General features: G+C 40.9%; 1 protein-coding gene across 1 annotated transcript in view; it reads right to left on the reverse strand.

Moving 5' to 3' along the window:
- Positions 1 to 575: 575 nt before the first annotated feature.
- MTM1 (myotubularin 1) overlaps positions 576 to 26,084 on the reverse strand; it is a 1,351,953-nt gene continuing 1,326,444 nt past the window's right edge. The window contains exon 15 of the mRNA XM_044057169.1: positions 576 to 1,309. Coding sequence (XP_043913104.1) covers positions 1,154 to 1,309 — 156 coding nt within the window. The 3' untranslated portion in view covers positions 576 to 1,153. The remainder of the gene's footprint in view (positions 1,310 to 26,084) is intronic.

Raw genomic sequence — 26,084 nt, forward strand, 5'->3', positions numbered from 1 at the left:
TGAATTACATAAAACTATAACCATCTCCAGGTTTAGATACCATAGCTTTCCAACATGTCCCATTTCCTATCCTTTTTAAAACATAACACTCACCCTACTTTAAACGGAACTGCACCACCCTTCCCAGTACATTCCTGAAAAGGGTTCTAAATAACATTCCACTACCTGCACCGCTTGTAGAATATGTGCCATAAACATGCCCTAAAATCTGAAACAGATACTTCTTCCAAAACGATACCCAACACTCTATCAAACAATACTGAAAGCAGTGTTGCCTGTGTGCATCAAATACATTTTGTTTCATCCAGGGAATATTAAACTGGCCACGACATGGTTAACATCAGTCTATATGACAAAGCCAAAAATTGAGCACTTCAGAGCAGGAAAGCTGCTTTCTTGCCAAAAATTCTAACAGTCTTTGCAAAAAAAGAAGTTATACTAATGAAAGAACTCGCTTTGAGAAATCTTTATAGTAGATGAAATACAGTCCACACACACACACACACACACACACACACACACACACACACACACACACACACACACACACACACACACACACACACACACACACACACACACACACACACACACACACACACACACACACACACACACACACACACACTTTATTTATTATATGTACATGTGGGTCCTTGTGTATAAGGTGATGGAGGGAAAATCCAGTTCCCAAGTCCTGCACAGCTTCACATAAAACACTACATGCAAAGCCATAATACTGTATACATCTTTTCCTAATCTCATAATTCAGTTTTAAAAACTGAAAAATCAAAATTTTGATGTAAAAGTGCCCTAGGATATGCCATTCAGATCAGTTCCTGTTGCTGTCATGGACATTCAAACCTGAATATAAACTGCATTTGGTTGTAATGGAAAAAAGAAAATGAATTATCAACTCTTTTTTTCTTTTTGTAGAGATCTGAAATCCAGCCCAGTCAAATGCAGAAAGTAAATATGGTACCACAAAAGATGACTTGAATGTCTTAACACTTTGGCAAAAAGAAAAGTAAAAATGTCAACTTTCCATAAAGCTATGGCCTGCCTATAAGCAAAAAGCTTCTGAACAGATTCATTTGATCAAGTTTATCGTCCAGTGCTGTATATATTTACAGTTTCTTGGAAAATGCTCTCATTAAAAGCGAGTCTGCACCTGGGAGACCATTGCAGATGTTGAATTTCCAGAGTTTGCTCGTTTTGGAGAGTTGGATTCCTGTAGTTCCTTGAGTCTCCTGAGGTAGTCATCTCTTAAAGCAAGCATCTCCAGATAACGCTGTTCTACTGGGTTATGCTGTTTAAATAAATAAAAAAAATTAACCACATATGCTACAACATGACTTTACAGTTTTATGGAACATGATCTTAAATACTGATCCTGCACTTCTGCCAGGACGTCTTACCAAAATGACAGCTATAATGCTGGTTTTCTAGCAAAATAGTCTCATGTATGTTTCTACTGACATGGGTTTAGGAATGGACCTAAATTACACAAGGCCAACTACGGTGAAGATGAAACAGTTCTGTCTGACAGTTCTCCTCCTAAATTAACATGGAAGAGCAGCTCCAACATATTTGGGAGTGATACGTGGGAATTTCATTAACAAGTTCATTTTCTTTGGAACCAATTTAAGAACAGATGAGATGGCTGGGATTCATGTTCCACAGCAGCAACAAAAGCAATGCTACCTTCTGCTAACCACATCATCCAACCTATCTCCCAAGACTCCCTGAAAACCCTGACAAAAAAACACATACACAACACCAACTGAGCCTTACTTTTCTGAAATACACTTCCCTACCCAGGGTGGGAGGGACACTGGAAAATGCCTTACCAATCTGGGGACCTGTACGGATATTAAGAACAGCTGGATGGCACATAGGGTTGGACACTGACAGTCAGAAAACATATGACAACTAATGGCAGTGTACAGGAAAGGATGTTTTGAATGGATAAAGCATATTAAATTGAACTGAAATAATAAGGACATGATGTTCAATCATTCATGTAAAAGCAAAATACAGCTACGTAAAAATATAATGGTAGCAGTGGACCTTTGTGATAAAAGATCTTTTCAGGAACTGTTCACACTAGAAGTAATTTATGGGGGCCTTGTACAGATCTTTGTGGGTACTACATTACAGATGACAGACTGACCACACAACATAACACACAGATGCATTAAATTATACTGTCCCTATAACTTCAAACATTTCTAGGATGCAGAGCTTAGCAGAAGACTCATTAGACCTATGATTGAGTACAATGCCCCATTCGGAATGTATCTGACCAGACACCTGCAGCAGCTGGAAAGGCCCCAAAAGTTCCTCACCAAAAGGATAAAGGGTCTCAAAAATATGTCTTATGCTGCCCGACTGAAAGAACTCCAGCTCTATTCAGTCTCATACCGCTTGCTCAGAGGTGACCTGTGCCTGACATATAAGGCCATGTCAAACCCTGATTTGATGAATATGCTTCACCTCAAAAAATCTAGATCCCTCAGAACCACAAGGGCGGGAGACTTAAACTTTGACACGGTTATTAATAGAACATGCTGGAGGGACAGATTCATCACCCAGAGACTCCCTATGCTGTGGAACAAAATCCCGGTACATGTGAGGCAGAGCACCTCGCTGGCCTTGTTCAAGAGGAATCTTGACCAATGGATGGGGGATCGCAGATATACCCCAGGGATTACTTCAGTGTCACTGCTTGACAGAGGCACAGCAAAATAATAGGCATAGTTTTATTCAAACTAAAGGGGTGGCGAAAGCCAAATAACTATGGGCTAGGCTTATAAATGCCCTTGGGCAGATAGCCTAGTATGAACCTATGAACCTATGAACCTAAGATCCTGAACTTAAACAGAAAATTTGAGAATGCAAATCCTAAAAAAGTGAAATATATACCTAAGGTTCCTGTACAAAAGACACACAACCTCAATCAACATTTTATTTCAAACTACAGAGAAATACCTTTCAGAATTAGTTACACTGTACTGTAACAGCACAGTATATTACTTAAATTACACATACTACATAATAAACTTTTATAAATCCACAGAATTCCGAAACAATTCTGTAAAAATTTAACAGAGTTACTGACAGCAGAAGGCCTGCTGCTAAAGGTAACAGTTCAACACAGTTTAAAACCACTGTGAATAATAGAACATTTACATTCAATTGTACTTAATGTGAAATTCAAAAATCAAGATAATAAACACTAATTAACATACTAAGCATTAACTTACAAAGTTAAAGTAACTTAAAACCAAATATTAAAACTTAGTAAACATAAATATGTTCATTTACACCTTCACATATTCCATAAAACCATGTACAGTACAACTTAAAGGACAACAATGGGATTCTATTACTAAATGCTCAACTTCTCTGTCCCTGCTATGAATAAACGACAATAAAGCATTTCAAATATTTTAAATCGACTGTTTCTCTCCACTAGAATAGTACCTTACTGTACTGTGGTGGTTTCACTTTCAAAAAACTTTTATCCCACCCTGGAAAAGCTTGCTGCAGTCTCCAATTATTTAATGTTATCAAGGCCAATGAAAACAGGTAGTTTTCTGCCCAATTCCCTCCCTAAACTGACATTACCACAACCGTCCTAAAAACCCACCCATGTTGTGATGTCACAGCTCCCTGGTCTTTCCCCTACCCATACAGAAAGTAAAGGCTAGAACAAGAAAACAGTACATGAGTCAAGTCTCCTGCTGTGAGCTGTCAATCATAGCAGTTAACAGCTCAAATTACCCTTAGCACTTTGACAGCTAGGGAAGTTAGGTGTGAAGGGAGATGTGAGATGAGGCTTCACAAAAGACTGCAATGTAGTATTTCTAAAAAGAAGCAGCAGTAAAAAAACTCTTTGAAAGTCTGTTCTGTGGCATTTGCACCGTTTGTGTTTTAAGTAGTTATTGAACAGCATAAAATGTTACTTAAAACTGACTGAAAGACAGCAGTGCATGCATGCAAAATCAATGAGTGAGCTTTAAGAAGAAAGAGGCCTGCATGGTGTGATTTTTTTTACAGACAAGCACTGCGTTGTGGGATACCTAGAGGCAGACTAAACAATCAGGATCACTTCAAGATACTAGGCCCCATGTGGTCAGACTCAGAAATTATGTAAAGAAATATTTAAAAACCTGTAAATAGTCCCAAAGTGGTGTTAACATGTAGGAAACACCAAACCATGATGAAATAAACATGTTTTTTGAGTCTGTGGGTGTGGTTCTCCTTTAAAAAGAACCATGGAATGGTCAGATGGATTAAATTGGAATGTAATTAACGACATAACCAGCAACAATTTTTAAGCCCACATCATGTCTAAGTCATCAGTTCAAACTTATGTATACTAGACAGCAACACAGTTTTAAAAGACAAAATACAAAAAATAATGTATGGCAAGACATTTCTGCAACATGTCCCAAGTTTATACTCATGCACCAAAGTCACACTGATGTGGGAAAAGTAGAATATCTATGACTCAGGGGGAAAAACACTACCTTCCTTAATCATACGAGACCTTTAAGTGGAACATATTGTTAGCAGGGGTGTGGGGAGTACAGACATGCTTGCTCACCATCATGAAGATAGAAAATTATGCATCATACAGCAGTATTTGTGTGACAATTTGGAACTGTGAGAGTTCACCTATTTTGTATCATTAATCACTATCAGAACTGCCTGTTCTAGCATCTTCTACATTAACGATTTTTTTCATTCAAATGATTAAGGATTTATCTATTAAATTATACTCTGATATATTTTTAATTTTAATGATTGAGATAATGAAGTAGATCTCTTTATTGCAATCTTTACTTCTTGCAGCCCATGTTTCAATAATGGTTTATGGCTTGTTTACAACAGAACTCTGTGACAAACCTAATGATCAACATGGAAATTTTTGGAACCACAGGTTTGCAGGTTTATACTATGCTTATGGCTACAGAGCCATCAAGTGGCTTAGCCATACCACTTGTGTTGTGATGAGTGTAGACCAGTTTTCTTTGGAGAGATCATTCATAATGATACCAGGCACAAATTAGCATCTACCTATCTAACTGATGAAGCTAACTCCGAGGGAAATACCAGTGATACTTAGATTGATGTGTACAGAGTCCATTTCAAACACGGGGAATGTAATAGGCTCTACTAGGTGTGGAGGTGTTGTTAATCTTACAATGGAAGTACAGCTCTTTGGATGACCTGTTTGTTGGACTGTTCTGCAAAGGTTGAGAAGATCAAAAAGCAGAGGGTCTTTCAATGTATGACATACCAAACATAAGTCACCTGTCAAGGATCTGTATGAGATGAGATGGAGTACTGAGAAAGGGATTTTAATACACCATGGTACTGTAAGTGGCTTAATTCAAAGAGTTAGGAATCTATGTTGCCTTTCAAGTGGTAGAAAGTGCTTAAACAAGTACATTTCAAGGAAGACATACTGAAAGGTGGGTCTAATAAAATAATATAGAGGGACAAGGACATCCTCTGACCTTGATTAGATAACCTGAAATTTTAAGCTGTGCAAGTCAGAAGGATTTTCTAACCACTACCAAGAAATGGTGGACAAAAGAGAGATCTTTGTCTTTGTAGGTACCCAGGTCTGTAATAACAAAGCCTGTTTGGGGGGGGGGGGGGTTAGCATTGGGACAAAAAGGAGGGGGTTGAATTTTACTGAAGGGAAATACACTACATTTCTTTCTGTCTCAGTTCCAGGGTCAAGCCTGATCTTCAGTGGTGCCACATGTCACAGCATCATACTATAGTATAAAGTTAACATCATATGAATAAAATGGGCCCTGAATTGAATGTCAGAAATAGCACACAATGTTAACAACTCTTCACTTCAGCTTGTGTTATTGCACTGCCCTAAACAGCTGCACAGCCGGCAGAAATGGTTGAAAAATGCAGTCTGGTAACAGAATATGCAGACCTGGCTAGAGAACAGGTCATATAAAACTGCATAAGCTGGTTAGAAAAATGAACATAAAAACAACGTAATGTAATATTTTCAATCCAGGGGAAAGGTTAATTCAAATAAACTGTTAGCACTAGAACATGCACAAATTTAGGAGACACTATTTACACAGGCAATGACTAAAACTACAATATCAATGCAAAATAATCCAAACATCCAGAAGTAAGACAGAGAACTGGCATGATCTTAGCAAAGAGTATGTGGCCATTGTAAATGGACTGATTACTAAATCCTCAGTGGAAATCAGAGCTGATTAACAGAGTAGCGGTCATTACCTTCTGCAGAAGTAGGTACAGAAGTGCAAACACACTTGCTTTATCAAAATGGCACAATGTAACTTATCACAAATACAAGCTCTTCCCCAAATGAGTGAATATTTCAGTTATCCACGACTGTTAATGCATACCAGACTTGATGTTATCTGTCAAATACATTTCTGCCGCTAGTACAGAGTCTCAGAAATGCGGCAGACAAGACCAACTAACAGAATGTTTCCCATCTTGGCAATTGCAAAGCAACTACATCAGGGCACATTAGACATCTGAATTATACTTCCTTAGTGCTTTGGTTGTACTCCAGTTTGGAAACATATCAGACTACATACCAACTGTGTTATGATATAGGAGCTACTCTGTAAAAAGGAAGGTATGAAAATCCTGAACTGAGAAGGGCACTACCCAAACCTCCAACTCCAAAACAGTGATAATGGTTCTTGTTTAAAAGCATGGCCAACTAGCTTAAATATGGTGACAAGCAAGCTAGGCTACTCACCTTAGAATGAGGCATTTACAACAGGAGGACAGGGCATTTCATTGATGTGAAAAAGTAAAGCATATCAACACAAACTGAATCTCCTGATCAAGCAACTCCACAATCACATATGCCATTCAATGATTTTACAAGCCTTTGCTAGCTCACTGGCTTCATAAAAGGCAGCACAAGAAGCTTAGCAATAACAAATACGTTGTTAATGCAGCAACTGGAAACCCGCTCTGGTATGATAATGGCTGCAGACAGTGTTCTCCAACCACAATTTTGTACTTATTTTCTTGGAGGCTCTCATGACTAGGGACAACCCACCCAGTGCCCACACATGCTGGCAACAAGAACATACGAAGTTGCTGAGCCCAAAAGTTCACCCAAACACAGAGCAAATTAATTCTCATAAATCCATACATATCAAAGAAGACGATGCCTACACTGTTAAATAATACAAGAGGATGTATATTTGTCTAACCTTCAGGGAACTCCAAAAGTCGAGGTTGGAGTAGAGTCTGTGCAAACACAGTACGACAGTGCAATGGTATTGGGGACCCATCAGGTAGGTCCTATTCATATTGCAGTAAATAAAATAAAAATATTATCACATATTGGGGGACATTCCTTGATGGGTCACAGGGTGGGTTGAATCCAAAAAAATAAACCTATCATGCTAAAAAGAGCAGGACAGCCGAAAGGCCAGAGATAAAAATGCCTGTGTGTCCTGGTGCAAAGACGTTATAAAGGATGCTATCTCCTACACTCAAGGTCCAGACAATAATACTTGGTGAAGGTGTGAAATGAGGACCAACTGGCCATTTTTTTTAAGATGATAAGTATTTATTTTGCCTATTCGTGTCTATGTACATTATTAATTTGACAGTGGAAGTTTTCTATTTATCATATTAAGAGTGATTAAGTTTCAAAGTCCTCCTTGCTAGTTTGAGAACATGAATATGTTTATGTTTATTTTTCTGTTTATTTCATTTCATTTTATATTTTATTCTTCATTTGGTATTAACTTTTATCTAATAAGTTTAGTAGCAACATATTCTTCTAAATAGTTTAAATGTCTTGATGTATTGTCATTTTGCATTTTTAATACAAGTTAAATCAGATATTCAGTTTTTGCATCGCTTCTGTGAAGCGCTTCTTTGAGGTTGCCACGGTAAAATGCAGATTATTTCAATTGGTGGATTCATTACCACTAATTACTTATATATGCATCTGTGACTAATTTCCTCTGTTTGTCTGATGAAGGCGAAGTATTGCCTTTGCCAAAAGCGCTAACTTTATTAAATATTTTTGGTTTATTTTATAGTTGTCGGCTCTTATAGTGTCATTTTGCCTTTTTAACTGGTTTTTCGTTTAGTAGTTTTTTTAACTCAAGATTCCCCTTTTCCTTTCTCTCTGCCTATACTCTGATATCAGGCCCTGACAGAGAAGGCAGTCTCTAGCCTGCAGTCCAAATGTCTTCTTGGCCTCTTCCCATTTTACTACCTTTCCCTCTCTAGTTATTTGCTTCATATACCTTGGTTCCTTTGCCAGTTTTCTTGAGTAAATTCCAGCCCCCTTTTGCTTATTCTTTGTACCCTAATTGCAGTCATCCCTATCAGAAATAGTTCCTTTCTTCATTCTCGCGTTGGCTTAGTTCTTAGAATACTTTCTACTGCTTTATGAATATAATATTCTGTATGGCTATTGTTATTCTCCTTAATGATCTGTCTCCAAAATCTCACTCTGTCCTTATTTCCTGCTTTATCATCATCCTTTACCATAATGAATTATAGCTTCCTGCTTGTGTTATGTATATGAGCCTTAACTGAGTAGCTCTAAAATATCCTGTCAAATCAGGTAATCCTATACCACCTTGTTTTATTGGAAGGATCAATCTTATCCCACTAGACCCTTCCCCTCTTACCTCCCAGATAAAATCCTTCCTCTCTTTATTAACTACTATCTACATCTCCCCTGGTTGATAAAAATATACCTAACCTGTACATAAAACTAAAGGGACTAAAAACATTTTCACTGCTTGTATCCTGATATCCTTATCCATAAACAAGAGCTTCCCGTTTCTCAGTTTTGTATTATCGTTTGTTTAGTCTCTTCTCACATATCCTTAACTGCCAAAACAGAATTTTTTTTGACCCATATTCTTAAAAACTTCATTTTATCGTGCCCTATAAATATGGGTACATAGTTTACAGTCTTTGTTTTGTCTGCATTCATTTTATACCTCAAAAAAAACTGAAACTGTGGAATCTTCCACAACATTGAGATGTCTTTTTCTGGTTTGATCAGGTACAAAATAATATTGTCTGCAAATAAAAGGCCAACATTTCTTAATTACCATACCAATCATGACCTTGAATTTCTGAGTCCCTTATTTTCTTTTCCAGTGGCTCTAAATATAATGCAAATAACAAAGGGAAAATAGGACACCCCTGCCTGGTTCCTCTATTCAGACACAACTTATCAGACAGAAACCCTCCCACTTGAATTTTTGCCTCTGACCCCCTCATATACCCTCTTAACTAACCTTATTATTGTATCAGGGAATACAATTGCTTCCATTGCCCTACTCATAAAATCTCAGCTTACTCTTTTGAATGTTTCCTCTGCATCAGGCTCCAGCAACAGCTGTATTTGTTGACATTCTGTTTTCCTGTGGATCATTGTTCTATTAATGTTGTCAAATGTTTGCCTACCCTCCACAAAACCACATATCTATCAATTTTACAACACCCTTGCCATTCTGCTAGCTATTAGAGACAAACACTTTATAATCACGGTTTAAAACTGAAATGGACTTGTATGAAGCTGGGTCTGATGGTTCTTTACTGTCTTTAGGTATTACAGCCACCACAGCTTTCTTTCAGGATGTTGGAGCTTCCATTCCTTTTAAAATACTGTTAAACAAAACCTTCCAAATCTCTATCACTTTCTTCCCTCCTAGCTTCCAAATATCCACAGGAATACCATCTATTCCTGAAGACTTTCCTGCAGATTAATTATAAGTCACCATTTTTAATTCATCTCCTCCTATTTTAACTGTTAATTGCTGAGCCTCACCTACCTTTAACCTTGGCATACTTAAGTCTTCCTTAAATATTTCCATTTGTAATTCTTGATTTCCACATTTCTCTGCCTTATACACATTTCTGGCACAATCAGTTGCAAGCAGTGGTCAGAGAATGCGCTAAGTTCAACAGAGACCAGGCTGAAGACCTGGAAGTTGACTGGAGAGAAAGTACAATAGTTCAAGGAAGTACTCAGGGCTCTAGCTCCCCAATAAGAGGAGAAACTAAGAAGAGATGAAGAATGACAGTACCTCAAAACAGTGTGTGTGAGGACTACTGAAGTGATATGTGGCCGAGCCAGATATGGAAATAAGGTACATAAGGAAAGCTGGTGGTGGAATGCAGAAGTCTAGAAAATCATCAAAAGAAAGGAGGAGTGCAGGAAGAAGTGGGAGAAGGAAAAGACCAACCGGGTTAGGAAGGAATACTGGTTGGTTTACAAAGAAGCTAAGAAAGGAGTTGCAATAGCAAAGAACAGGGCATAGGAAGCACTCTACTAGCTTCTGGAAAGTGACTCAGTAGATGGCATAAAGAAACTATATCAGTTTGCAAAGCAAAGACAGAAAGATAAAGAAGACAATCAGACACCCTTCATAAGGGATGCCAGCAACAACCCACTCCCCAGTCCACAGGACATCAAAGACAGATGGAAGGAGTATTTCCAGCAGCTACTGAATGAAGAAAACCCCACAGAAGCTGTACTGCCCCAGAAACAGCCTACAATGAGAGAAGAAGAGAAGCCCATCCTAGAAAAAGTAAGAATAGCACTAAGGAAACTGAAGTCAGGGAAAGCAGCAGGCTCAGATGAGGTCACAGCAGATATGATAAAGATGTTGTGTGAGATAGGGGAGAAATGGCTCCTGAGGATGCTCATAGCAGTGTGGAGAGAAACGCATATTCCAAATGACTGGAGAAGAAGCATACCCGTGCCAGTATACAAGAACAAACAGGACATCCACAACTGTGAGCAGTACAGAAGCATTAGACTCTTGTCATCTTGCATGAAAGTTCTGGACAGGGTGACTGATAAACAGATACTCAGAGTAGTAAAATGTAAGATAGTTGAGAAAAAGCTAGAGATGAGGAGGAGTCCAACTGGGCATTCCTAGACTTGGAGGAAAGCATATGACAAAGGCCCAAAAAAGCTGATTTGGGCAATACTGCAATGGTTTGAAGTCCCAGAAACACTGGTAGAATTAGTGCAGGCTATGTACAAGGACCCAATGTCTCAAGTAAGACCAGTGTTTGGTCTTATAGAGGGATTCAGAGTGGGAATGGGTGAGCACCAGGGTGCAGCTCTGAGCCCACTGCTGTTCGTACTGGTAATGTATTACATTAGCAAACAGGTTGGAGGGGAAAGATCAGCAAAGCTGGTGTATGCAAACAATGTGGCATTACAGGCAGACTCTGAGCAAGAACTTCAGCAAAAACAGGGGAGTGGAATATAAAACTGAAGGCACATGGGAAGAAAATAAGCACATATAAGACAGTGGTATTGGCAGCAAATTGGGGAAATCAGAAGAAGCTGAGAATTGAGATAGAAAGGAAGATAGTGGAACAGGTAAACAGCTTCAAGTATGTGGGAGGGGTGGTTGAGGGGAATGGAAGTCTGAATGAAAAGGTCAAAGTTAGAATCAAAGGGCCTGCAGCAAACTGACATACAGTCACAGGTGTATTCTATGACAGAAAAATACCAAAAAAGCTGAAAAGTAAGGTGTACAAGACAGTGGTGCGACCAGTACTACTGTATGGTACCAGAAACCTGGGCAGTAAAGGCAGAAAGGATGAGGAAGCTAGAGGTGATGAAAATTAAGTGCTTGAGAAGGGTGGTAGGATGCACACTGTGGGACAGATGAAAAAATGAGGACATAAGAGCAGAAGCCAAAGTAGCCCCAACTGCAGAAAGGTTAAACAGAACAGATTACAGTGGTTCAGATGCATGTGCAGAAAAGAAGAAGACAATTTGGTGAAGAAGATTTGGGACAGACAGGAAGAAGGTAAGAGGAAATGAGGATGTCCACAAAAGAGGTGGATGGATTGTGTGAAAGAAGATCTGAGACAGTCAGGCATGAGTGTAGAAGAAGGCAAGAGTGTGGCATTGAATCAAAAGAGACGGCGACAGTTTACATGACTCTCTGACCCATGTAAAAAATGGGAAAGGGGGGTGATGATACACATTTTCATATTATTTCCTAAATATTTCTAATACTTCTACAGGATCTTGGGTCATTTTTCTTGCTTTGGCTCCCTAATTTTGGCAATAACCCTTTCTACTTTCTGTTGCCTGAGTTGCTGTGCTAAAAGTTTTTGTGCTCTGGAGTTATAATAAAATTTATCTCCTGATACGTCTAAACTACTTCCACCTATATCAAATCCACCTCCTACCCTCCACTTACAACCTGTCTCTACCTCCTTCATCACATCACTGCTCCAAAAATTAAAACCTACCACTTCCTCTGCAGACAAACTGCCTGCAGAATTCCTGCAGGTAGGTGCCAAAGCCTTAAGCTACCCTATTTCCATCCTAATTAACAGATCTATAACGGAAGGAATCTTCCCCTCTATCTGGAAGATATCTCATATCATCCCACTACATAAAGGGGGAAGCTCTAATGAGTTTTCCAATTTTCGACCAATAGCTCTCCTCTCACCACTCGCAAAAATTATGGAAAAATGTATTCATAAACAAATACTAAATCACCTTCTTAACAACAACCTACTCTCTAACTGTCAGCATGGTTTCAGACCCTCACACAGTACCACTACAGCTTTACTCTCCTTCACTGACTCTATTAACACTAATCGTAACAACAACTACTTATCATCCTCAGTCTTCATCGATCTATCTAAAGCGTTTGATATGGTGAATCACAAACTTTTACTACATATTCTCAAATATCTTGCTCTTGACCATCTAGCCTTATCCTGGTTTGAATCTTACCTAGAAAATCGTCAGCAGGCAGTACTTTGGAAAAACTCACTTTCAAATCTTCTACCTATCTCCATAGGCGTACCCCAAGGCTCTATCCTAGGCCCTTTACTATTTTCAATTTTTATTAATGACCTTCAATCTGCTATTCCTCATGCTACCTGTATTCAATACATGACGATTCTACTATAATCTGTACTGCTAACTCTCTAACAGAACTCCAGTCACTTACTCAAAAAGCTTTTAACACTGTAGAACAATGGTTCTCTGACCACTGTCTACTCCTTAACCCCAAGAAAACCAAATTGTTACTTTTTTCACCTACTCGCAAATTGACTCCACCACACTTTACTCTTACATCCTCTGACAGAACACTCATTTCTCCTGACTTAACCACAAAACTATTAGGAATAACTATTGATAATAACCTCAACTTTGATTCTCACATCAACAAAACCATAAAATTAGTAAATAAAAAAATAGGATCCCTTTACAGAATAAAACCTTTCCTAACACCTACAGCAAGATCCATCATTGCTAGGTCTCACCTAATTTCTACTCTTCTCTATGCTTGTCCCATTTACACTAATCTTTCCAAAAACAACATGAAGAAACTAGAAACATCCTATCATAACATAGCTCAATTTGCTGTAGGATCTCCTTTTCGAACTCATCACTGCCAGAACCTAAAAGAATTAGGCTGGCTTAAACTTCCTAACCAACTTGTTCTTCAACAAATCTTAATAGCTTATAAGATTTTATATCAGCCAACCAATACACCAATACTCTCTAGCCTTATTTCTCCATACAAAAACCTGAAACAACTTCGCTCTGCTAACAAACTCCTGATTAATATTAGCAAACCTCACAATCATGCAGGTGACTGTTTATTCTCAAACTCTGTTGGAAAAACATGGAATAAACTACCCTCTGATATCACTTCTTTAACCTCTTTCCAACTTTTTAAAAATCAACTAAAAATTCATCTCAATAAACACTGGCTTTGCTCCTGCACTAATCCAGACTAATGCTCACTCAAAAAAAAAAAAAAAAAAAATTATCGTATCTTATTTTATCTTTTTAAATCATCTGTTTAAATTGCTATGTTTCTCATGTAACATTTTTATGCCTTTTGTGAACTTGTACAACTTATGGAGCTTTTCTCCCCGGGCCTCTACTGAAAATGGACATATATCCAGTTGGACTAGCCCGGTCAGCAAATGTAAAATAAATAAAAATAAAAATAAATAAATAAATAAAAATAGCTGCTTAACAGCAACCTTTCTAAATTCACGCAGATTATAGACATACTCCCTATTTGGCACTCTGCAGTTGCGCCTCTTCTTGTTCTGTGAGATTTCCCTTATCATGCAATACTTTAACCTTTGTCATCCCCTCTAAATTATTACTGTTATTGCTTAACAATATGTCTTTTTTTATTTCTATCCTATTTTTAAACTCCACTTTCATTTTATCCCACTCACTTGCTATAACTTCTGAAGAAATTTCTATCTTACCTAATAGTTCTCAAATAATTTCCACTACCCATTCCTTAAATTACTCTCTTTTTAACAGGTAGATGAGGAAATATCAGTATCTCATTTTTACTTCATTACCGTGCATCTTTATCTTTGTTGTTATTGGCACATGATCATAAATATTTACTGGATGTCTGTCCACGTTTAGAACTAAATGCACATGTTCCTGTGAAATATAACTTCTGTTTAGTCTAGTCCAATTATTGTACCTTGGGGAATAATATACAAATTCTGAGTTCCTACTGCTGAATTCCCATCATCCTTACCAAATATTTCTATAACTTCCTTCAGAAATCTATCTTCTTTTGTTATATTTTCACTTTTAGGTCCCCCCAACATACCCTCACTGTTGCAAATCAGTTTCCAATCTTCACCTATAAGTAATATTCCCTTTTGAAAGCTGATTATTTCTCCCCACATTTCCTTAAGCATTGTAATAACAGTTTTAGGTGGAATATAAATACGTACCAGTGTAATTCCTCTCCCTTGTCAGTAGCCCCTTACTACCACCAGTCTACCATTACTATCTTTTTTCCTCTTCTACAACTATTGGGTCTCCTGTAGCAATTAGTATAAACACTCATTTTCCTTTGTCCCTGATATTTTGCTGAACATCCACTCTGAAATCCTTTCTTTTTCAAATTCACATGCTCACTCTTTTCCAAATGTGTCTCCTCTAGCATTGCTATTTGCAGCTGCTTTTCTTCTTTTTTTTTTTTTTGCTTTTTAAACACTTTTATTGAATTATCACTTGTGACACAAGCAAACTTATATTTATATAAAAGTAATCAAACCGTATTAACAACTTCACATTTATAAACATTATACTTCAAATACACTGCCATATATCATATAACCTAAGCAACATTACATAAATTATTAAATTCCTGCCTTTTTTTTTTAAAGAAACATCTTTAGTAAACCGTCACTTATGACCTACCCAATCATACATTTACATAAATGAAAACAAACCACACTGACATAATCCTAGTTGCAAGCATTTTACATCACATACCATAATGAAACACTCCCACATGCAAACATTATACATCACTTATAATCTAACCAATCATTTTCAGTCAAACATTACATTGCTCATTTAAGTCCTGCCTTTTTTTAAATCTCAATCCTCCGCTGTCTGAATTGTTCCCACAATTCCAATTTTTTCCTATGTGGTTTGCTCCTACCCCTTTCTAAAAGTCTCAATTCCAGTTGTTTTATCTCTGTTACTATAGTCACTACTTCTAGTACAGTTGATTTAGATTTTGATTTCCATTTTCTAGTAATTGCTTTTCTGCCAGCCACCATAACTGGATACAGCAAGGCTTCTAGGCAATTCAGTTTCTGTATCATAGCTCACAAAAATCATCTCCCTAGTCACACCAATCTGCCCACCCAGTACCTCTGACAGTGCATCCCGCAGCAAATCCTTAAAGTCTGTCAACTCACAGAAAATATGTTCCCAATTACCACTTTCTTCCCCATTACACCTCCAACATTTGCTGTCTACCTGAGGAAAAATTCTCTGCAGTCTACTTGGAGGATAAAAATATCTATGTAAACATTTGCAAGCAAAAAATCCTAAATCTTCTAGATTTTGTCGTTTCTTTGTAAATTGCTTATCCGATCTCTCTTCCCAATCCTTTCTAAACTCCTATGATCGATTCTTATAGTTATCATGCAATATTTTATATTATGTATTAATTATTCTTTTTTATGGGCAGCTTCTGTTCTAGATTCAACTAAAAACTCTATTAGTGCTGGGCTTTCATTTAGGGCCCCCCCCCCATTTCTTTCGCTTTGCTTATACTCCAATATCTTTCCTTGACAGGGAAGGCAATGTTTAACCTGCAGTCCAAATACATTCTTAGTGTCTTCCCATTCTATCGCATTTCCCTCTCTAGTTATTTACTCCCAGCATCCTTGGTTCCTTTGCCAGCTTTCTCCAATAAATTCTAGCCTCCTCTTGCCTATTGCCTATACCTCTAACTGCAGTCATCCCTATCGGAAGAATCTCCTTTCTCCATTACCATGGGACTTGGTTCTAAGGATACTTTCTTCAACCTTATAGATATAACATATATATATATATATATATATATATATATATATATATATATATATATATATATATAAAATATTCTGTATGGTTATTCTTAGTCTCCTTATAAGCCTGCAACCAAAATCCCAGTCTTTCCTTGTTTCTTCAGCACCCATTTTATCTTCAGCCCTTTCTAATTTGAATTACAGCATTCTTTCTGCTTGTACTATGTATACGAGCTTAAATGTGCAGCTCTGAAATACCCATTCAAACAGGTAATCTCAAATCTCCTTGTTTATCCAACTTTACTCTGGCCCTCTTCCCTTTCCAGATAAAAATCCTTTAATTACTTATTAATTGCTATACACAACTTTTCCTCTGGTTGATAAAAATACTCCTGGCCTATGTATAAAACTAAAGGGACTGAAAACAATTTCACTGCTTGTGTCTTGATATCCATAAAACAGAGGCTCCAATTTCTCAATTTTATTCTATCTTTTGTTTAGTCTCTTCCCACATATCCTGTCACAATAGTGTCCTTTTTAACCCATACTCCAAAGTACTTCATTTTATGTTCCCATAAATATGGGTATCGGTGAACCAATTTTTATGTGGGTACATAGCTTACAGCTATTGCCTTTGTTTTATCTTCATTAAATTTGTACCCCAAAAGCTCTCTAAAAATATTCCATAATACTGAAATGTACTTTTCTGGTTTTATCAGGTATAAAATAATATCATCTGCAAATAATGCCATCTTTTCTTGACTACCACACCAATTATATCCTTGCATTTCTGAGTGCCTTACTTTCTTTGCCAATGATTTGAAATATAGCAGAGTAACTTGCCTCCACTCCAGACCAGAAGAAGCCACGACCACTCCAGGAAAGCCAAAGGAATTACCAGCCAAATAACAGGATGACTGAATCCAAAAATAACAGAATAATTAAATCCAGTGATGACCACTTAAGTACTGAGGACCTCCCAACTACCAGGAAAGTTACCCTGCTATATTTTTGTTTACCTCAGCACCCACTTGTAGGAGGCTGAGTTTAAGTTTATACTTGCCACCTCAGATCTGGGACTGCATGTCACCATTTTTAATGGTTCTAAAAATAATGCAAACAACAAAGGGGAAAGAGGATACTGCTGCTCAAACAGAACTTAACAGAGAGAAACCCCCAAACACTTTAATTTTCACTTTCAATTCCTCATATATACTCCTAATCAGCCGTATAATTTTATCAGGGACTGCAAATGCTTCCAATGCCCTACTCATAAAATCCCATCTTACTCTGCTGAATGCTTTCTCTGCATCAAGACCCACCAGCAACAGTAGCATCTTTTAAAATTCTACTTCCTTATGATTCATCACTGTTCTATTTATGTTTTTTTAAACATCTTTATTGAATTATCACTTGCGACACAGACAAATTTACATTTATATAAAAGTAATCAAACTGTATTAACAAATTCACATTTACAAAAATTATACTTCACATATATTGTTATATATCATATAACTTAAGCCACATTACATATGTTATTCAATTCCTGACCTTTTTTTTTTTTTTTTTAAACAAGAAACATCTTTATTAAACCATCACTTAAGACACAGGCAATCATACATTTATATAAATGAAAACAAAACCACACTGACATAATCCTAGTTGCAAGCATTTTACATCACATACCATAATGAAACACTCCCACATGCAAACATTACATATCACTTATAATCTAACCAATCATTTTCAGTAAAACATTACATTGCTCATTTAAGTCCTGCCTTTTTTTTAAATCTCAATCCTCCGCTGTCTGAATTGTTCCCACAATTCCAATTTTTTCCTATGTGGTTTGCTCCTACCCCTTTCTAAAAGTCTCAATTCCAGTTGTTTTATCTTTGTTACTATAGTCACTACTTCTAGTACAGTTGATTTAGATTTTGACTGCCATTTCCTAGTAATTGCTTTTCTGCTAGCCACCATAACTGGATACAGCAAGCCTTCTAGGCAATTCAGTTTCTGTATCATAGCTCAGAAAAATCATCTCTCTAGTCACACCAATCTGCTCACCCAGTACCTCTGACAGTGCATCCCGCAGCAAATCCTTAAAGTCTGTCAACTCACAGCACTCACAAAAAATATGTTCCCAATTACCTCTTTCTTCCCCATTACACCTCCAACATTTGCTGTCTACCTGAGGAAAAATTCTCTGCAGTCTACTTGGAGGATAAAAATATCTATGTAAACATTTGCAAGCAAAAAATCCTAAATCTTCTAGATTTTGTCGTTTCTTTGTAAATTGCTTATCCGATCTCTCTTCCCAATCCTTTCTAAACTCCTATGATCGATTCTTATAGTTATCATGCAATATTTTATATTCTGTATTAATTATTCTTTTTTATGGGCAGCTTCTGTTCTAGATTCTACTAAAAACTCTATTAGTGCTGGGCTTTCATTTAGGACCTCCCCCATTTCTTTCGCTTTGCTTACACTCCGATATCTTTCCTTGACAGGGAAGGCAATGTTTAACCTGCAGTCCAAATAAATTCTTAGTATCTTCCCATTCTATCGCATTTCCCTCTCTAGTTATTTACTCCCAGCATCCTTGGTTCCTTTGCCAGCTTTCTCCAATAAATTCTAGCCCCCTCTTGCCTGTTGCCTATACCTCTAACTGCAGTCATCCCTATCGGAAGAATCTCCTTTCTCCATTACCATGGGACTTGGTTCTAAGGATACTTTCTGCAACCTTATAGATATAATACATATATATATATATATATATATATATATATATATGTATATATATATATATATATAATATTCTGTATAATTATTGTTAGTCTCCTTATAGGCTTGCAACCAAAATCCCAGTCTCTCCTTGTTTCTTCAGCCTCCTCCCCATTTTATCTTCAGCCCTTTCTAATTTGAATTACAGCTTTCTGCTTGTACTATGTATATGAGCTTAAATGTGCAGCTCTAAAATACCCATTCAATTAGGTAATCTCAAATCACCTTGTTTATCCAACTTTACTCTGGCCCTCTTCCCTTCCCAGATAAAAATCCTTTAATTACTTATTAACTGCTATACATAACTTTTCCTCTGGTTGATATAAATACTCCTGGCCTATGTATAAAACTAAATGGACTGAAAACAATTTCACTGCTTGTGTCTTGATAGCAATAAAACTTTTCCTCTGGTTGATAAAAATACTCCTGGCCTATGTATAAAACTAAAGGGACTGAAAACAATTTCACTGCTTGTGTCTTGATAACCATAAAACAGAGGCTCCAATTTCTCAGTTTTATACTATCTTTTGTTTAGTCTCTTCCCACATATCCTGTCACAATAGAGTCCTTTTTAACCCATACTAAGTACTTAATTTTATGCTCCCATAAATATGGGTATTGGTGAATAAGAAGTTATGTACTCACCATAACATTCCATCTGAGTAGGTAAACTTCATTTGTCAGCAACCTTTGGGAATCGGATCCGAGCCAGCAGTTTTCAAGAGCTTTAGATCCAAGCTCCTCCCCCTACCCATAATCCCCTGCCAACCCTGACTGACCTCAGATCAAGTTTGCCCAACAGCAGAAAACTGCTAGCAATGACTAATCCCAAGATAAATGGGTAAAATCCATGGACCTGAGTATGAGAACATTTGCAAGTGAGGGGGCAGGAGGGAGGGACGGTTGCTGACAAAAGAAGTTTACATACTCACATGGAACGTTATGGTGAGTACATAACTTCTTAATCTGAAGTAATTAACTTAATTTGTGCAGCAATCTTTGGGACAGAGTCCCCAGCTACTTGAACCTTGGGCGGCCTTTACGGAAGGATGTTCCGGAGCACTGCAGAGCCAAAGGATGCTCTCCCTCTGGAGATAATGTCCAATTTGTAGTGATTGATAAAAGTATGAGATGAAGCCCAAGTGGCTGCCGAGCAAATATCATCCAAAGAAACTCTAGCGTTGAAAGCCGCAGAGGTAGACATAGATCGAGTAGAGTGGGCATTGACTCCTTGAGGTGTGGACCTGCCCAAACTGTCGTATGCTAAAAGGATGCGTTGTGAAATCCATCTAGAGAGTGTGACTTTTGATACAGGTTTACCCAAGTTAAATTTGGCAAAGGAGACGAACAACTGGTCGGATTTCCTATGACCAGATGTCCTGTAGATGTAGAAGCGAAGTTGTCTATGCACATCCAATGAATGTAATTTGTATTCCCCTTTGTTATGATAGTTAGGAAAAAAGACTGGCAAGTTGATGGACTGGTTAATATTTGACTCAGAGGCAACCTTGGGAAGAAAGGAGAGATTGGTCCTGAGGTAGACTCTATCCTTGTGAAAGGTCAAGTAAGGGGTTTTACACATAGGGCCTGTAGTTCAGAGACCCTTCAAGCCGAGGTGATAGCGACAAGAAAGGCCATTTTCCATTATAAGAATTTAAGATCTACGGAGGCTGCAGGCTCAAAAGGGGGAGCTGTCAAGGCCTGAAGCACCAACGTTAAATCCCAAGGAGGGACCACCTCCTTCACTGGGGGTCTGAGCAAAAAGGTGCCCTTCAAAAAGGTCTTACACAATTTCGTGGTGATCTAAGGGCCCAATTCATTTCCAACGTGATAATGAGAGATAGCTGCTAGTTGGACCTTGACTGTGGAGGAACTAGCTCCTTGATGAAACAGTCCTGACAGAAAGTCTAATACAGCGGGCAGAGGAGCTGTAAAAGGATCCAAATTTTTGTGTTCCGCCCAAATGGAGAAACGTTTCCATTTGCTGCTATAGATATTTCTAGTAGAAAGCTTGTGCGCATCTACTAGAATGGTTTTAACTGGGGAAGAGATACCGGGAGTCCTAGCTACGAGTGGAACTGGAACAGCCAAGCCGTGAGCTTGAGGTTGTCCAGTTTCGGGACTGGGAGATCTAGGGGGTGGGATATTAGATCCGGACGGGGATCCAGAATCCAAGGAGGATTCACGAGATGAGACCAAAGGTAAGGGAACCAGGTTTGACGAGGCCAAAATGGGGCAATGAGGATTATCCTGCTCCCCAACCGACTGGCTTTCTGCAGAAACTTCAGCATTAGAGGAAGAGGAGGGTAAGCATAAAAAAGACCGGGAGGCCAAGCATGCACCAGAGAGTCTCTCGGGGGTTCCCCAGAGGGGGAAATGAGAGCGAAGTAGTCGTAACATTTTGTGTTCGAGGGAGAAGCAAAGAGATCGCAACAGGGTTGACCCCATTTGGCGAAGATCCGATTCGCTATCTCGGGATTCAGAGACCACTCGTATGGTAACAGGATGGTGAGACTTAGTTTGTCCGCTAGGATGTTGGACCGTCCCGGAATGTGCGTTGCTATGAGAAAGCGGTTGGTGGAGACAGCCCATTCCCACACTCTCATGGCCTCTCGACAGAGTGGGTAAGACCTGGTTCCCCCTTGTTTGTTGATGTACCAGACAATCGACATGTTGTCCATCTGAATCGCAATCGTTCCTACGGGAAGAAGGTCCTGAAGTGCTTGCAACGCTAACAGCACTGCCCTCATCTCTAGGACGTTGATATGCAGTGAGGTCTCCATGAGGTCCCACGTGCCTTGGACTGTCCTGCCCAAACAATGCCCCCCCCCTAGGCGGGAGGCGTCCGTGGTCACAGTGGCTACAGGAGGGGTCGTAGAAAAGGGGCGTCCTTGCTGAAGGTCTGGAGATTGGAGCCACCATAGAGGGGCCCTCTTGCAGGCCCTGCTGAGGGGGATGGGATGGCTCAGAGGGTAGTTTAGAAGGGACCACTGGACCTGGAGGGTCCATTGTAAGACCCTCATGTTCAAACATGCCATAGGCAGTAGGTTGATCTCTGCTGCCATCGAGTCAAGAGCCCTCAGGACCAATTCCGCCGGGGGAGCTGGAGATTGTAGAATGGCCTGCACATGTAGCCTCAGGGATAGTAGCCAGTCTGTGGTCAAGAAAGCTAGGAGCTTGTTTGTATCCAATCTGGCCCCTATGAAGTCTATAATCTGAGTTTGAGTAAGAAACGACTTCTTTATGTTGATAGTGATCCCCAGCCGGGGAGCTAGATGGAGAAAGTAGTTTCTGGCTGAACAGAGTAGATGCCTTGTTGGGGCAGTCAGGAGCCAGTCGTCCAGGTATGGGAAGACCTGAATTCCCTGGAGCCTCAGGTGGGCCGCTATCACTGCTAACACTTTGGTGAACACCCTGGGGGCTGTGGTGAGACCAAAGGGGAGGACCCTGAATTGGTAATGACTGGCTCCTAGCCGGAAGCGGAGGAACCTCCTGGATCGCCTGTCCATCAGAATGTGGTAGTGCGCATCCTTGAGGTCTATAGAGCACATCCAATCGTTCTCCCATAAGAGGGGGAGAATGGATTGAAGAGTGACCATGTGGAACTTCTCTTTGGTTACTGACAGATTCAGGGAAGAAAGGTCGAGGATTGGTCTTAAGTCCCCCATCTTTTTTGGCACCAAGAAGAACCTGGAGTAAAACCCGGACCCGCACTGGTCTGGGGGGACGTGTTGGATGGCTCTTTTTCCCAGCAAATGTTGGATTTCCATTGCTGCTGCCTCCCTCTGATCGGGTGGGACATCGGGGAGGTATCTGGGGCTGCGTGGGTAACGAGAGAAGGGAATCTGATATCCTCTGGATATGATGTGAAGCACCCAGCGGTCTGTCGTGATGGACTCCCAAGCTGCTGGGTGCTCCGAGAAATGCCCCCGACTGCCTCCAGAGTGGAGCAGTCGGGCAACCCCTCAGGGGTGTTGCGTGGGTTGGTCCGAGAAGGGTTCTCCAGATCCAAAGTTCCACAGGCCCCCTCTGCCTCTAGGGCGGCATCCACCCTGCTCTCCTCTGCCGCAGAAGGGCTGGGAGTCTGGAGCGGAACGGGACTGTTGCGACTTCCGGAACCACATCTTCTTCTGTCCCTTTTGGTTCTTAGAAAAGGACCTCTGGGGAGCAGAGAAGCGGACTCCGACAGCAGACAACATCTTCCCGTCCTTTTCGCTCTGGACCAAGGTATCTCACACGGTTTTGCCAGAGAGGGCAGAACCATCAAAAAGGTCATTAGCGAACGACGCCTTGAAGGGCTCCGCGAAATCACAGTGTCGGAGCCAGGCCTGACGTCTCATAACGAGGCCCGCTCCGCCGGCTCTAGCGGCTCCTTCCGTGGCATGAGACAAAAGCCGCATAGAGGTGTTAGATATGGATCATAGAGTGGCCATCCGGGTGGAGTGCAATTGTTTGCCCTCCTCCGACATGGACTCAGGGGGGTGACGCAGGGTACTCTTTAATAAGGTCCTGCTGCAGTCGGAGCACGTGTGCCATGTAGTTCAGTGACCTCACCGAGAAGGTCGCTGAACTAAACACCCGCTTCCCTAGGCGGTCCATCGACCGAGACTCCTTGCTCGGGTGATGAAGCGAGGGACTCTCCTGAGCAAGTTCCCTCTTGGTGGCCACCGCCACCAACATGGCATCTACCGGGGGACCCTTACTCCAGTGTGACTTGTCAGGGGGTGGGCTAAGGATCTTGTCCGGGCGCTTGGGGACTGGCTCCACAGTGTCCGGCTCCTTCCACGCCCTGGTAGTGATTAAATCTACCAGGGGGTCAGCCGGAGGGGGCACCCAAGAGGTAGACTGGCCTGCTTAAAACGCCTCCAGGAACACGGATTCGTCTGAGGTAGGCTTTGGGGCAGACCACCCCCCCCTTTATTCTGAGCATCTCCATGATGTCACCAAATGAGACATCTTCGGGGGGTGATCTTGGGGAGCCTTCCCCTTCCTTCAAATCCGTGTCCTCAGTCAAGGACTCGGGGGAGTCCAGGTGCCTCCTCTTGCACCTTCGCTTGTGAGGGACCTCCTCGGGGTGGCTGTCTGAGGAGGTCTCACCAGCAACATCTTTTTCCACCGGAACTACCTGGGACGTCAAAGCAGGCTGTCCCTGGGGCCGGGTGATGGAAGCCGGGCCCAGCTGAGAAGGAGTGCAGTGTGGAGCCATGCAAAGAGTCGGGAGTCTGGAATCCCTCGACAGAACCCTCTCCACCACGTCTAATGCTGAGGGAGAGCTGCTCTCTCTGGGATCCGAAAGCAGACTCTCCCTCGGATCCGACGGACGGATCGGGGCCGGCACCGAAGCGATCGGATCCGACGGACCAGCATGCTCTGACCTGGACGGAGCCGAAGGCATACCAATACCGCCGGATCCAAAGCTCAGCCCTCGGCTCGGATCCGAAGAAAATGGACCCGACAGACTCGAGGGAAGTGTCGGCACCGAAGTACCCGAGACTATCGGCGCCGACACACCCCCGGCTCCAAGGCTGCCCGGCTCCGAAGACTCCGAACCCGGGAAACGGGTTGGAGAAGGAGCTATCGAGGCAAAGAAGGGGGTTGAGCTCCCCCCCAGAGGGTGGGGGGTGGCAGGAGCACTCCCATCTGCAGTTGGGCCTGGAGGAATCTTCTCATCATCCGGTCCAAATCTGCATCTGTGAGACTTCTTGTGGATCTCGACGAGGCCACCGAGGCGGGGCGGGAGTGTCGCCTCAATGACCTCGACGGAGATCAGGTCTCCTCCTCCTCAGGACCCGGTGAAAAGCACGGGGACCGGATCCGAGAAGGAGGAGAACCAGAAGACCTAGAGGGAGAAGACTGCTTAGCCGGGGGGGGGGGCCGAAGCGGAGGCCTCGGCTCGCCGCTTGTGGTGCTTCTCCCTCTTCCTTTCTTTCCTAGCCTCCCTCTCCTCCGAGCCTAAGGCGGGAGGTTGAGTCCCGGCCGGGGGGAGGGAAGCAGGAGTGGCAGCCGCTGTGGGAGCCACAGAAGGACCGGAGGTAGAAGCCGAATCCAGAGGCAGAAGACCCGCCAGAATCAGCTTAGACCTCTGGTCCTTAAATGCCCTGGGGTTGAACGCTGCACAAATGGTACAACCAGAGGACAGGTGTTCAACCCCAAGGCACAATACACATGAGTGTGGCCATCCGCTGGGGACAGCTTATGGCCACACTCGGTGCACTTAGAGAACATTAACTTTGGGGCCTCAGACATACTGAGAAAGTAACCCACACACACAAGGCCCCAAACACACACACACAAAACACTGACGGAACCACGAAGGTAGAGGAAGGAAAACTATTAAGGTAAACTAAGAGAGTTTAGACTATAAGGGGGTTAAACACACTCTCACACCAAAAACTTAAAGAAAAAGATTTGAAAAAGTTAAATTTTTTCTCACGAAGAGACGAGAACACCAGGAAACTCAGGATCAAGCTGCTGAACGAAACCGCTGCAAACTAGATCTGGGGTCAGTCAGGGTTGGCAGGGGATTATGGGTAGGGGAGGAGCTTGGAGCTCGGATCTAAAGCTGTTGAAAACTGCCGGCTCGGATCCGAGGTCGGATCCGATTCCCAAAGGTTGCTGCACAAATGAAGTTAACTTCTTCAGATCCAATTTTTATGTGGGTACATAGCTTACAGCTATTGCCTTTGTTTTATCTTCATTAATTTTGTACCCCAAAAGCTCTCTAAAAATATTCCATAATACTGAAATGTACTTTTCTGGTTTTATCAGGTATAAAATAATATCATCTGCAAATAATGCCATCTTTTCTTGACTACCACACCAATTATATCCTTGCATTTCTGAGTGCCTTACTTTCTTTGCCAATGATTTGAAATATAGCAGAGTAACTTGCCTCCACTCCAGACCAGAAGAAGCCACGACCACTCCAG

The sequence above is a fragment of the Protopterus annectens genome, chromosome 15.part0 (genome assembly GCF_019279795.1).
Source record: "Protopterus annectens isolate FY-2018-M chromosome 15.part0, PAN1.0, whole genome shotgun sequence".
Taxonomy (NCBI): Eukaryota; Metazoa; Chordata; order Ceratodontiformes; family Protopteridae; genus Protopterus; species Protopterus annectens.